Source organism: Dama dama, chromosome 12 (genome assembly GCF_033118175.1).
Source record: "Dama dama isolate Ldn47 chromosome 12, ASM3311817v1, whole genome shotgun sequence".
Taxonomy (NCBI): Eukaryota; Metazoa; Chordata; class Mammalia; order Artiodactyla; family Cervidae; genus Dama; species Dama dama.
In genome coordinates, this window is record NC_083692.1 from 33,474,819 (window position 1) to 33,490,275 (window position 15,457).

Consider the following 15,457-nt stretch of genomic DNA (forward strand, 5'->3'; position numbering starts at 1 on the left):
GCGCAGCTCCACTTCCGGCGTACGAGGCGGTGACAATGGGAGCGGCGCGGGCGGCGCCGGGAGGCAGCTGACAGGCGTCTGCGGCTTCGCTTCATGGCCGTTCTCCCGCCCCGCCTGGGCTCTGTGGGGAGCGGGGCGGCCCGCAGCGGCCGGGAGCCGGAGCTGGCGAGCCGAACGGGGACCTGTGTACCGCGCCGCTGAGGCGCAGCATGTGAAGCGGAGACGGCATCTAGTGCGAGGCGAGCCTCTCAGCCGGCCGGGATGGCCACGACGGCCGAGCTCTTCGAGGTGGGTTCCCACGGCTCTTCAGGGAGGGGCAGGCCCGGGGTGCAGGCAGCGAGGTGGGTGGGCAGAAGAGTGGGCGTTCGCCGCTGCCCGGGAGCAGCCGAACGGAAGGAAGGTGCGAAGGCGACGGAGTGGGGTGGTGGCTCGGGTGTCGGCGCAGGCGGAGCGTGAAAGGGGGGAGGGGTAGCTTGGGGCCCCGGGTGGGGAGGTGCGCAGGGGTGCGAGCCAGGAGTCCTAGCAGAGCAGCGTCGGCTGGAAGGGAGCCTCGGGGTTTGGGCTTTGGAAGATGAACTGGGGATGGGACGGGCTGACTTAGGGCGCGGAAAGAGGAGGCTGACCCGTCTGGCGAGTTCCGTCTTGTCGCCTGGATCCCCGCATGATATTCGGGGGGGTGGGGGGGGTGGGGGTTTGAGATTGGGACGACAGGGGGCTTCTCGTGATTGAGTGATGACTCGGTTAGCCAGTGTTGGAAGCGGCACTTTACCAGTTTACCCTTTCGTTTGAGAAGGCTGTAGTCTTTTTTTAGGACAATAGAGGCCTACTAAACCTTTCCCACTGAAGAAAGTCAAAACTAAAACTAACGTTTGTGTTCGGATCTTGAGGAGTTGAAGTGTAACATAACCCCCCTCAACTGCTAGTTAGAGAATCCTTAACGCGTGAGACATTGACATTCTAATGTGTTTTCTGGACCGTTTTCAGTCTCTAAAACTTAAAATTGAGCTAAGGGGAATCCAGTGTGAGAAGCTGTGATGCTTGAGATAATAGAAGAGGAAAATTCTAATTGGACCACCTAACAACAGGGTATCTCCTTTTGTGAAAGAAATAAAAGCTGAGATGTGAAGGAAAGAGAAGGATGGACCCTTTTTGTGTGTGCTTATGTTTCATACTGAGTAACAAAAGTGTAGGTAATAATTAAGAAGACTATATTTAAGTCAATAATTAAGTTGACAATAGATAATTTCTCCATAGGTGACAATTGGATTCTTTTTTCTGTGTAAGATTCTGCAGGCTTTGTTTTGTTATTTTGGGTTTGTTTGTGGGTTTTTTTTTTTTTTTTGGCTTAAAATTTGAATGCCACAGCTTTTGTAACAACTGGGAACTTTTCATTTGTGTTAATAAAACTATATTTTGGATTTCTGTCAGCTTTTGGATAGATAATGCATTTGTTGAGGAATAGTGTATGCTATTGTTATAATAAATTGTAATAAAATAGTAATTTGTGAGTGAAAGAGTATAATTATTAGAAAGAATTGGGAAATATTAATTATATTTCCTCAGATTTAAGTGTAGGGACATATATTTATTGCATTAATTTCTCTGACTCCAAAATTGTGCCATTTGTTTATTGATTGACAAGAGCAGGGAGACATTCTTTTTGCTAAAAGCTTTTACTGTGTGTTCCTGAGCCAGATACTAATTTATGAAGTTGAAATCTTTAATGAAATAGGGAACCAGCTAGCTGTTAATATACAGAAAACTGTTAACTTTGTCATACTGTTCATAAGATATTAACCTTTGAATTCCTAGTCGTCTTTTTTTCTTTAAATGTTTGATTGTATGAGTCCACATATACTTCCTTGAAAATGTATTAGATTTTTGTTCCACATGGGGGAAGGAGAGGAAGTAGAGAAATATGTGTAGTTTATTTTGCTTTCTAATGTCTTGCCATTTAGTAAGGTAGTTAAACTAAATTAGGGTCTGAGTTAATGCAATGACTTCAGTTATGAGAGCAGGTAATACTTAACAGTGATGATACAGACAGCTAGTCCTATGTCCACGGGGTTTATAGAGTGCCGTTGATTGAACATGCTTGTGGGTCTTAACACATGGGACTTTCTCTTTGCTGACCATGTGTAGCTTGTTGCTTCATCAAAATTAAAAGCATATTACATTAATAGTTACAATTAAATGTTAATAGGGATGATAAATATATTTATCTTTTCAGCCCTATAGTGGATTCTGCCCTTGAATAAGTTTTCACCACCAAGTGAAAAGTTGGTCTCTTTGCTTTACAGGGAGAAGGAAAAAAAGAAAACAAGAACCAAACTGTAGTTATTGCTGCCATTTCCTGTTGCTATTGCCTTTAGAACATAGGTTGTAGGACAAGTCAGGGAGTGCCTTTTTTTCTCTTATTTTCCTTCCTTAGTCACAGCTGGAGAACTAGGGAAAACAGGTTAGGATGTAGTCAAGGATATTTAGTTTTTATGCATCCTGGCTTTCATGCACCAGTAAATTGAATTGTGCCTTAATTTTTTCACACTGAAAAAGAAGTTAAAGCAAAATTATGCTTTTAATCTGTGAAATGTCTTAAGTGTTAACCCTGTTTCTTTTAAAGTCTTATTGATCCTGCGAAACTTCCTTTTTAACATAAACACCTTCATATAACAAAAGCGAACTACAAGATATTTCCTCAGTTGACAGAAATGATTTAAAAGTTCTGTCTGCAGTATTTCTAAATGATCACCTCAGGATGGACATTCTAAAAAGAGTTCATATGTGGTTTGTGTTATGTCCTCTACACATAAAAAGTGGCTGGGATAGTAAATTTTTTCTCTGTTGTCATAAGTATTCTCCTCTTTTCACTGCACTGCTGAGAACTTTGTACTCCCTTCTCACTTGGTATTTTTCTCTCCTGTCATTTTTCTGGAGTTTTCCCTTCTGCTTGGGCAAGTTGCTTTTATGGGAGGATTCTTTGTTAAGCAGAGTCTGTTGAGTACCTACTAAGTTAATGAGGCTTCATGTCTCAAAGAATTTGCTATAGACATATTAATCCTATGAGATGTGAAGCAAAAAACACAACTGGTTCAGAGCCCGAAGAAGTTTTGGATATGGACATGCTTCGTTTCCTTAGAGATTTACAATATTCCTTGGTATGTTAAATATTTTAAGAAGTTCATTTCCCAAACTTCTTTGACTATGAGAATGTTTTATTTTCTACTGTTAATTTTGTGAATTCCATGGAACATTGGAAAATGTTGAATTTATTGTAGAACTTGCCCTTAATGTTAAATAGGGGGAGAGAAGATAGATATATAGCTACATACTCTTGAAATAAAGTTGTAAATGGTGTCAGAGGTCTAGGTAAAGTGCTATAGAAGTTGAAAGGATAGGAAGATTACCTCTAGAAGTGGGAAAGGATTAGAAGGTGGCATTTGAATGAAATACAGAGGATAAATTAAATTTGAGTTTGTAGAACTGGGTGGAAGGACATTCCAATAAAGCAGACCATACAAGTGTAGACCCCCAAAACAAGGGAAGAGATCATCTTAGTTCATGAAGTATAGTATGCATGAAGAGGAGTGGCATGTAAGGTAATTGGAGCCTTTAATTGTCGAGGTTCTAAATACCAGGATTAGGAATTTGATTTTTTTTTTCTTTTTTGTAAATGTGGATGTGTTAATAATAGTGTTTGAAGTCAGGTAATTTGACTGTGGTGACAATGGCTCTCTGACTTCCAGATTAGAATTTGAATAGTGAAGAACACATTTGTATAAAAATTTGTATATTTATGTCTCTTAGATTTACAAATTAAGTTACACAGACTGAAGACTTATTCAAAAAGACTTATTCTGTTGTTCAATTAACTAGTTAGTAATGAACATGAAATATACAAGTAAGGACCACTCCTTTACTTTCAAGATGTTGATATGCTACTTGTTTTAGCCATATTAGCTATTAAATACATATTTATGGAACTTGGCCACCGATTATAGTATCATGTATATGAGAAAAATGGATTCATTCAGTAAACATTTAGCTTTCCTTATCTTACCTACCCTAGGCCAGAAATCCTTCCAGGTACTGGAATTAAAAAATGGTTTGAGTTAAAAATCTAGTTGAGGGAGTGAAAGAAAAACAAAAACACCACCTTTCTTCTCTCAACACTTTACCAGTACTCTCAATATTGCTTCATTTCTGACACCAGATGTATGGGGATGGGGATTTTTTTCCCACAGTTCAGTTTTGCAACAGACACTGACTGGGTTTTCTGCAATTCATTCTAATTCTGATACTGTTTACCTGGAGTTAGCTTAAGTCCCACAGAGGGCTCGAAGTTAAGGGCTCGGTCTCACAAAAATGCCCCCACTTTAGATACCAGTGTTGTCATCTCTATTTCTGATTGACCAGCCATAAATTGGAGGTTCTCATGACCTCCTCTTTGGGTTCAGTAGTTTGCTAGAACGGCTCACAGAACTCAGGAGAACAATTTAGTAACTAGATTACTGGTTTATTAAAAAGCTCAGGAACAACCAGAGGGAAGAGGTGCATGAGGCAGAATATGGAGGAGTACTGCACTGTCATTCTCTCCTTGGATGTACCACCCTTCTAGCAACTTGATGTGCTCCACAACCAGAAATTTCTCTGGACCCCACACTTCAGGGATTTTTATGGAGATTTCATCATGTAGAGAATCAATTATTCATTCAATCTCTAACCCTTCTCCTCTTCACAGAGTATAGAGGATGAGGCTGAAAGTTCTGGGCTTCTAGTCATGCTTTATTTTTCTGGTGACCAGCCCCCACCCAGGAACCCACCAAGAGTTGCTTCAGTAGAGCCAAAGGTGCTCCCAGGAGATTTCAAGAGATTTAGGAGTTCTGTGTAAACCACTCCTATCAACTTCATCACTCAGCAGATTAGAAGATTTTAGGAGGGCTGTGTCAGGAACCAGGATCAAAGACCACTGGAACAAAAGCTCTCCTGGCACGCTTATCACTTAGCCTCTTCGTTGTCTTTGTGTGTGCTTTCTTTCAGCCTTTCCTTGGATAGGATGAATCCCATTTTGCTAACCTGAAACAAAACATTTGTAGTGCTTTTCAAAAGAATCAGTGTTCAATAAATGTAATTCATTTAAATCCACCACAAAACACGTAGTCTCATGAAAATAAAATCAAATGTGGTTAAAAGGAGAAGCCAAATGGGTAAAATTCATTTAGTTTCAGTGCTGGAATTGCATAAAGCTCATGTTTGATTTCTAGTAGAGTCTTAGATTTACAGCACTGTAGAATGCCTATTTTTTATTTCTGGAGTGGAGCATGGTGCTCCTGCCTTTTTTGGTTTTGGATATAAGGGGCAAATCTTGATTCTCAAGGTCCTCAGCAGGGGATTCGGAGAAGGCAATGGCAACCCACTCCAGTACTCTTGCCTGGAAAATCCCATGGATGGAAGAGCCTGGTAGGCTTCAGTCCATGGAGTTGCTAAGAGTCACACACTACTGAGCGACTTCACTTTCACTTTTCACTTTCATGCATTGGAGAAGGAAATGGCAACCCACTCCAGTGTTCTTGCCTGGAGAATCCCAGGGACGGGGGAGCCTGGTGGGCTTCCACCTGTGGGGTCACACAGAGTTGGACACCACTGAAGCAACTTAGCAACAGCAGGGGATTTGGCTATGGGCAAGCAAGTGTTTTGATTTATTGTGCATTTGTGATGTGCTCAACGTTGTTCTGTTGACCACAGCTGGAAAGTAAGAGAAATGGATGACAAAATCTGCCCTTGCTTTCAACTTAAGTGTAAGAAGAGAGAAACTTAGAGATGTTACTCCTGCTGCTGCTGCTAAGTCGCTTCAGTCGTGTCCGACTCTGCAACCCAACAGATGGCAGCCCACCGGGCTCCCCTATCCCTGGGATTCTCCAGGCAAGAACACTGGAGTGGGTTGCCATTTCCTCTCCAGCGCGTGAAAGTGGAAAGTGAAAGTGAAGTTGCTCAGTTGTGTCTGACTCTTTGCAACCCCATGGACTGCAGCTTACCAGGCTCCTCCATCCATGGGATTTTCCAGGCAAGAGTTCTGGAGGGGGTTGCCATTGCCTTCTCCCACAGATGTTAGTATAAAGTAATAAATGACAAAATGGAAGTGTTAACTGGTATTAAATATTATTCTGTGTGGGGATTTGAATTTTTAAGCCTCATGTGCACGTGTGTGTGTGTGCTTAGATCCAACTCTTTGCAACCCCATGGACTGTACCCTGCCAGGCTCTTTGGTCCATGGGAGTTTCCAGGCAAGAATACTGGAGTGCATTGCCATTTCCTTCTACAGGAGATCTTCCTGACCCAGGAATTGAACCCTGGTCGCCTGCATTGCAGGCAGATTCTTTACGAAGTGGGCCACGAGGGGAGCCCTTTCAGCTTCATGGGGATTGTTTAAGAGTGAAGAAATCAGTTGAGATAATCTAGGGAAAGAACCCTTTCCCCACAAGTATCTTTGTGGATTGAGTAACTTGGTCACAGGTAAGGAAGCAGAAGTAACATGAGTTTGAAGAGAAGACTAGTGTATGCTCGTGGTAGTGTGCCTGTTCATTTTGGGCTACAAATAAATTTGGTTAGGTAGTGTAAAATAAGAACTTAAAAGGGTAGATTTAAGAGGGTGAACATCATAGTTTTGAAATTGCATAGGGAAGTTTCTGACTAAAAGTGAATAGTGTTTTAAAGATTAGTTTGACAGGTCTACTAATAGATTCACATTTGATAGTGAATTTAAGAAAAGTACTTTCTACAGGAAGTACCTGAAGCTACCTGTTAGTTGCTTTAATAGGACCCAGAAATACTTCTTCCTGAAATCCTCTGAGCCTTATTTTTTTTTTTTACCTAGGTAAGTGAAAATATTATAGGTTCTTTGAGTATGTAGGTGGCTGTAACATATTTTATTGGATCTTTTTGAGACAATTTAGTTGGATTTTCTCAAGGGGAAAGTGTTAAACTAGGAATTTATGTTCCTGTTCAAGGGCTTGAGGTCTTAATTTTTAATAGAAATGACCACAAACTCCATGTTTTTATTACAATTGGTAATAAAGAATATGAAACTTACAAGGATATGAAATCAGTTTAACAGATAAACACAGTAATAAATTATGTAAAGTTTGTCTTCCCTGGTGGCTTAGTGGTAAAGAACCCACCTGCCAGTGCAGGAAATGCTGGTTTGATCCCTGGATCTGAAGGTCCTGTGGAGAGGAAATGGCAACCCACTCCTTTTTTCTTCCCTGGGAAATCCCATGGACAGGAGCCTGGGGAGCTACAATGTATAGGGTAGTAAAGAATCAGTCACAATTTAAGTGACTGAGCATGCATGCAAAGTTGAATTTGACATGATAGTAGCTTTGTAGTACATACTTAGATCGTTTTGGCTGATTTTGCTTTTAATTACTATAGAAAAATAGAGATTAAGATATACCTTTGTTAGATTCATGATATTCTAGAAGATTTTGGGGGGAATTGTTTACAGGTATCTTTGAGAATCCTCTTAGGAGGAGTTGGTCATTTAGAGGTCTTGAGGAATTTGTTAATTTGCCTGTCTTTTTCTCATTGTAAATGCCTTTGCAGTGCTAAGTATTAATAAGTTACTGGGATTTATTTAGTTTTATAAGCAGAAAAGATTTTTTTTTCCCCCAAAACTTCCATTTTTTTTGAAATCAGCAACTGATTTATCTTTAACTCTTGTGATAATTTGCCTTTGAAGATAAAACCTGTACTTCACTTCAAGGATACTGTTCTCTCCTAATAGTTCCTTCTCCTTTACTGGTGCCTCTCATTTTGTCTCTTGATGGTTTCCTTTCCTCTTCCTATTTCCACATGTTGGCATGCCCTTCTTCCTGGGTGACCTAATCCAGTTCTGAGGTTTTAAATAATTTTAAAATTATATCTAGCACCAGTTTCTTCCCTGTAATACAGCTTATTTTTCTGACTATGTGCTTTACATTTTCACTTGTATTTCAGATTGGCATCTTCAGCATATAATATGCAGAATAGAGCTCTTATTTCCCCACTCCCTTTTCCATCTCCTTCCCAATCTCAGTAAATGGTACCACTCACTGTTCATACAGTTGTTCTGGTTGCAACCTCTATGAGTCATCATGATTCCCTTTTAAAATTTCTTCCCACAGCCAGTTTATTAGCATTCACTTCACTCACTGTATCAGTTCAGTTCAGTCGCTCAGTCGTGTCCGACTCTTTGCAACCCCATGGACTGCAGCACACCAGGCTTCCCTGTCCATCACCAACTCCCGGAGCTTGCTCAAACTCACATCCGTCGAGTCGGTGATGCCGTCTAACCATCTCATCCTCTGTTGTCCCCTTCTCCTCCTGCCCTCAATCTTTCCCAGCATCAGGGTCTTTTCCACTGAGTTAGTTATTCGCATCAGGTGGCCAAAGTATTGGAGTTTCAGCTTCAGAATCAGTCCTTCCAGTGAATATTCAGGACTGATCTGCTGTAGGATAGACTGGTTTGATCTCCTTGCAGTCCAAGGGACTCTCGATTCTTCTCCAACACCACAGTTCAAAAGCATCAATTTTTTGGCTCTCAGCTTTCTTCATAGTCCAACTCTCACATCCATACATGACCACTGGAAAAACCACAGCCTTGACTAGACAGACCTTTGTTGGCAAAGGAATGTCTCTGCTTTTTAATATGCTGTCTGGGTTGGTCATAACTTTCCTTCCAAGGAGTAAGCATCTTTTAATTACATGGCTTCAGTCACCATCTGCAGTGATTTTGGAGCCCCCAAAAATAAAGTCTGACACTGTTTACACTGTTTCCCCATCTTTTTGCCATGAAGTGATAGGGCCAGATGCCATGATCTTAGTTTTCTGAATGTTGAGCTTTAAGCCAACTTTTTCACTCTGCTTTTCCACTTTCATCAAGAGGCTTTTTAGTTCCTCTTCACTTTCTGCCATAAGGGTGGTGTCATCTGCCTATCTGAGGTTATTGATATTTCTCCCGGCAGTCTTGATTCCAGCTTGTGCTTCTTCCAGCCCAGCGTTTCTCATGATGTATTCTGCATATAAGTTATATAAGCAGGGTGACAATATATAGCCTTGACTTACTCCTTTTCCTATTTGGAACCAGTCTGTTGTTCTATGTCCACCCTTGGGGTGAGTATATGTGAAAGGACAGGGTAGATAAGCAAAAGTGGGTCTTAGGAGAAATAGCAGTACAGTGCTGACCCAGCGACAGTGGTGATGGTTCCTATGGGAAGTTCTGAAACTAAAATTACCTCTCAAGAGTTGCCCTGATATTTGCTGAAGTGGTCAGGCATTTATATCCCCATCTTAATTAGTAATTAGATAGAGACCACATTGGCTTTCCCAGGTGGTACAGTGGTAAAGAATCTGCCTGCCAGTGCAGGAGACACAAGAGACCCATGTATGATCCCTTTGTTGGAAAGATCCCCTGGAGTGGGAAATGACAATCTGTCCCAGTATTCTTGCCTGGGAAATTAGTGGTAAAGAATCTGCCTGCCAGTGCAGGAGACACAAGAGACCCGTGTATGATCCCTTTGTTGGAAAGATCCCCTGGAGTGGGAAATGACAATCTGTCCCAGTATTCTTGCCTGGGAAATTCCCTGGACAGAGGAGAGTCCATGGGGTCACAAAGAGTTGGACACAACTGAGCACACACAGACAACATTGGGAAAAGTATGACATTGAGTGAAGCGGCTCTGTGCAGCTGAAGGATCCCTGAAAATACTGCCAGGTGAATGCTCTGCTGACAGCACTGCTAGCGGCTAGAGCAAGACCCTTCTTGACGGGATATCTGGACTACACATCTGTGTTCACTGCAGAACACTCCTGTGCCACTAAGCTCCATGTTTTCATATACATTGGCGGGGGGAGGAGGCAGGTAGCTCCTCTAGCACTCCATTTATGATTCTTACCCTGGAGGAAAATCAGAAGTGGGATGAGTGGCAGAGTCATCTTGTCTACCTATTTATTCTTCTTCCATAGTAAATGTCTCCCTGTGGATGTTAACATGTGATACTAAGATCTTCATACTTCATGCCCAGTCTCATGTGTCCATTCATGTGCGTCAACCCCAGATTTCCCTGTTCTCTTTTTTCCAGTCCTTTTTCCTCTGATAGCTAGGTCCTTGGCCACTATCCATGAGTCCATGTATATTCTAACTAGGTCAGTTTTCTGACCACTCATGAGGATGACCAGTCTTTGCCTTTTGGGAGGATATTTTTCCTGTCACCGAGTTTTAAGGCCACTGCTGAGGGAAGTTGTGATTGCAGTTGCTGTTCATTTTTATTTGACACCAACATGCTTAGCCAACTCTTCATGAAGCAAGCTTATGCTTTTTTCTTCTCTATCATCTGGTTTTAAGTGATTCCTATAAGGCCATACATATGAATTAAGGGAAGCATGCTAGTGCAATAGTAGTGAAAAACATGGGCTACCTGCTTATGCAGTTTGCTTTCTGATTCTGTTCATGTTTGATCCTGGGGTTACTACTTCCATCTTACGATGAATAGTTCTTGGATCTGCTTGACATCATGATTTGTTGAGTCTGTTGGAACCCAGACCTCCAACGAAATCTTGTGACCCCATGGATTGTAGCTCACCAGTGTGGCCTTGGGTTAAATATACCCCATGTATCACAATTTCTCAGGCATACAACTAGTCTATATTAATAGAACCTACCTCATAGACTTGTTAAGTATGTATTAAATAAGATTGTAAGTGCTAGGCGCATATTTGGCACATAGTAAACACTGTTAAAAACTAGCTGTCATTACCGTCTTATTTAGAAGTCTTTCATGTGTTTGTCAGACTTTTCTAAAGTTCTATGTAGCTCTAAGCATAAATTCCTTTGAGTCATTGTTTCTCAATTTGTGCTTTTAAATTAAGATTTGTTACACATGTCAACTCTTGTCTTAAGTGAGGTAGTCTCAGGTATGATTATATAAATATGTTTGCTAAATGAGTAAATTGTATTTTAGAGGGTCAGAATATTTACTTTGCAGACTATCTAACTCATCCTTATGATTTAATCATCAATCATGTCAGCACCTGGGTAAACTGAATTTATTTACTTATTTGCAGTTATTCCAAAATATTGGCATATTCCCCATGTTGTGTAATACATCCTTGTAGCATATCTTACATCCAATAGTTTGTACTTCCCGTTACCCCACCCTGATACTGTCCTCTTCCCTACCATTGGTAACAACTAGTTTGTTCTCTATACCTGTGAGTCCGCTGCTTTTCTGTTATATTCACTAATTTGTTGTATTTTTTAGATTCCCATTATAAATGATTTCGTACAGTATTTGTCTTTCTCTGTCTGATATATTTCACTTTCAGCATAATGCCCTTCAAGTCCATCTGTGTGGCTGCAAATGGCAAAATTTCATCCTTTCTTATGTGCTCAGTAGTGTTTCATTGTATCTGTATACTTCACCTTCTTTATCAATTCACCTGTTGATGGACACTTATGTTGCTTTCATATCTTGGCAATTGTAAATAATGCTACTATCAACATTGAGGTGCATGTATCTTCACAAATTACTGTTGTTGTTTTTTCAGATATATACCCAGGTATGGAATTTCTGGGTCATATGGTAGTCCTGGGCTTCCCTGGTGGCTCAGATGGTAAAGAATCTACCTGCAGTGCAGGAGACCTGGGTTCGATCCCTGGGTCAGGAAGTTCCCCTGGAGAAGGAAAAGGCAACCCACTCCAGTATTCTTGCCTGGAGAATTCCATGGACAGGGGAGCCTGGTGGGCTACAGTCCATGGGATGGCAAAGAGTTGGACATGACTGAGCAACTAACATACATGGTAGTTCTATTTTTTGTTTTTTGAAAGATCTCCATACTGTTTTCCACAGTGGCTGCACCAATTTTTATTCCCACCAACAGTGTACAAGGGTTCCCTTTCTCACATCCTGGCCATCATTTGTTACTTGTGTTCTTTTTGATGATAAATTAGCCATGTTGAGCATCTTTTCATGTGCCTTTTGGCCATCTATATGTCTTCTTTGGAAAAATGTCTGTTCATTTCTTCTGCCCATTTTTAAATCTGGTTTGAACTGAATTTCTTAAAAGTAGCTAGCTGTTTTGTTTGCTTTTCATGCCTTGATCATATTGGATGTTTATATTTCCTAGAGCTGTATTATGATGGCTGCTATTTTTCAGTTATTTTGACTACTATAAAAGAATCTTTTAAAAAGAGTCTTTAAATTTTTTAAAAAACCTATTTATATTGTTACGTGTTGTTGCTACTTGGTGTTTATTTTTTAGCAATAGCTGATATTAACAATAAAAAAATGATACGGTTTTCTTCTAAAATATGTACAGTTTGAAAGTTGATCATGGATTTTATGTACACAAGGTATGCGACAGTTTATCAATTGTTTGATAAAATTATTGGCTTGTATTTTTGATGCCATATGAATATAAGGAAAAATTTTAAAAGACGGAACCAGTGATGTGCATGTTTTCACCTTTTTAGCTTCACCTCTTATTCTCACCACCTAAACTTAAGGCACAAGGAGCTATTTGTAGTTTCCCAAAGTTACTATTAAGTGTTATATAGCAGTGGAAACAGCAGTTTAAATCTCAGCTCTGCCATATACAGCTTGTGTTATCTTGGGCAAGTAAGTATCCTCTCTAAATCTCAGCTTCTTCATTATAAACTGGGGATAAAATAGGACCTCTGGTCTTAACTGCACACAGTGAATGTTAAATGATTATGTGAGCTGTTGTTCTTGTTGGTGTTCCTCCTCTTTTTCCTATGGTTATTGTTCTGACTGAAGCTTATTCTCTCAGTCCTCCTCTCACATCAGACTCATCAGCCATTCTCTCAAATTCCAATGTGATGATGATGATGATAAAAGGACAGGTTATCATCTATGGGTTTTAATTGTCACTTCTCTCTACATCCTTCCATATGTGGTATTTGTGATCTAGTCCATTTTCCTCTAATGGGTTAAGCTCTTATCTTCTCTTTCCCTAATGGTCTGGAAAACTTCCATTGTTTTCTGGCTGACTTTTCTTCTTTCCTCTGTACTCAGCTAAAGTGTCATGCTCTCAGAAAGTAAGACTGTTGGCAATACTCACTTTTTACCAGTATTCTTTCATTTCCATCTTCCCTTCATCTCTGTTGCTGTTTTTAGAGCATTCAGGAATTTCTTTCCCCCACATTTATCACAATTGTGATTAGTTATTTCTGTAATTACTGTTTAAGGTTTGTATCCTTAGTAGAAGATCATTTCTGTGAGAACTTGCAGAGACTTCTGTATTGAATTCACATCTGTATTCTTAGTACCTGCCACAATGCTCAACACAAGAGTAGTTGTTTACTAAATGTTTGCTGAATTAAGAAATATCCTGTTTCCATCACTCAGCTACCTGTTGAGTTAACAACTCCCTCAGCAATGTTAGTACTGAAGCTTGTGCACAAATTTTAAATTTTACTTGTCACATACTATTACTGTATTCTTTATACTTTTTCCCTGTTCATGCTGTAAGTTTCTGAAGGGTGCCATTTGTGTTATATACATCTTTTTATTCCAAAGCCTAACAGACTGCTTGGCCGTGGAAATTTTACTGTTCAGTGAATGTTCATCAGTGAAAATATGTTTTTAAAGTATGATTAAGAATGGAAAGTTTTACAGATACAAGAATTCAAACTGAAATCACCAACAAATGCTATCAGTTTAAGTTATATGCTAAATGTGAGGCAATATATATGATATCTATTTATATGAAATAGGGTAATATGGAAAATATGTAAATTCATGTGTTAATATTATGTGTCTAAAAAACACATTATCAGCTGATGGTGAACATTTGAATGATAATTTTCTTAATTGGGATTTCTATTCTGATATTCTTTTTTTTTAACTCTTTTTTTCTATAAAGTTTAGAAAATTTTGTTTTGCTATTTTAATATTAGATATTATATGTGAGCATTTTTTCTCATTTCATTAAATTTTTTTACAACATGATTTTAATAGGAACATAATTTTTATCCTATAAATTGACTATAACTTTTCAATAATGATTCTGTTTATATTTATGTAAGTAACTTTTCAGCATTATACATAATACAGAAATTTTGCGTTCATATCTTCTTTTTCCCTTAGAATTTTAAAAATAGAATTACTGGGTTAAACAGGTGTGAGCATTTCTGGACCTGTTGATGTTACCAAAATGTTGCTTCTTGCCCTCCAAAAATATTGTACATTTTAACTTTTCTAACAATAGTGAGAGTGTGAATTTCAGCTTACCTGCTCCTGCATTGCATATTGTAATTAAGGAAATATTGTATTTAAATATTGTAATTAAGGAAAAAGAAAAAACGTTGCCAGTGTGAGGCCAAAAAAAAAAAAAAGTAATAACTTGACCTCATTTGATTACTATTGAAGCTTTATGTTTCATGTTTCTTGGCCATTGTTTTTCCCATTTATTTTTTATTAGTTGGAGGCTAATTACTTTACAGTATTGTAGTGGTTTTTGTCATACATTGACATGAATCAGCCATGGATTTACATGTATTCCCCATCCTGATCCCCGCTCCCACCTCCCTCTCTACCCGATCCCTCTGGGTCTTCCTAGTGCACCAGGCCCCGAGCACTTGTCTCATGCATCCAACCTGGGCTGGTGATCTGTTTCACCATAGATAATATACATGTTTTGATGCTGTTCTCTCAAAACATCCCACCCTTGCCTTCTCCCACAGAGTTCAAAAGTCTGTTCTGTACTTCTGTGTCTCTTTTTCTGTTTTGCATATAGGGTTATCGTTACCATCTTTCTAAATTCCATATGTATGTGTTAGTATACTGTATTGGTCTTTATCTTTCTGGCTTACTTCACTCTGTTTAATGGGCTATATTACTCAGCCATTAAAAAGAATTTGTTTGAATCAGTTCTTGGCCATTTTTATTTCTTCTATAAATTGTTTCCTTTGCTCACTTTTCCATTAGTTTGTTCCTGCTTATCAAACTCTTTAATATCCTAATTTTCATTAAATGATTTGTTTATTAAAGACTTTTTGAATAGAAAAAGCCTGTACATTTCAATAATTAGATATATTTAATTAGTAGTTTAATTTCAGTTCTCACATAGTATAACCTATTTCATTTTTGTAAATAGTAGTAAGTTATGACATGTGAAACTTTTAAAAGAACATTTATTTTGTAAACTAGGAGCCTTTTGTGGCAGATGAGTATATTGAACGTCTTGTATGGAGAACCCCGGGAGGAGGCTCTAGAGGGGGACCTGAAGCTTTTGATCCTAAAAGGTGAAGTAAAATTTTTTTTTCATAGACCCAATCTAGTACAAGTTTGTGACTGGAATAGAGGCGACTGTTGGAATTCCTTTCAATATTCATGAAAAGGGAGTTAACAACTGGCCAATAAAAGGAAGAAACATTAGAAGCTTGAGATTTATTTTTTTTCCT

At 39.2% G+C, this 15,457-nt stretch overlaps 1 protein-coding gene across 1 annotated transcript in view; it reads left to right on the forward strand.

Annotated features, from left to right (window-relative positions):
• The first annotated feature begins 149 nt into the window (after window positions 1–149).
• Window positions 150–15,457, forward strand: part of EXOC5 (exocyst complex component 5) — a 52,558-nt gene continuing 37,250 nt past the window's right edge. The window contains exons 1-2 of the mRNA XM_061156970.1: window positions 150–288; window positions 15,204–15,298. Of these exons, the coding sequence (XP_061012953.1) occupies window positions 262–288; window positions 15,204–15,298 (122 nt within the window). The 5' untranslated portion in view covers window positions 150–261. The remainder of the gene's footprint in view (window positions 289–15,203; window positions 15,299–15,457) is intronic.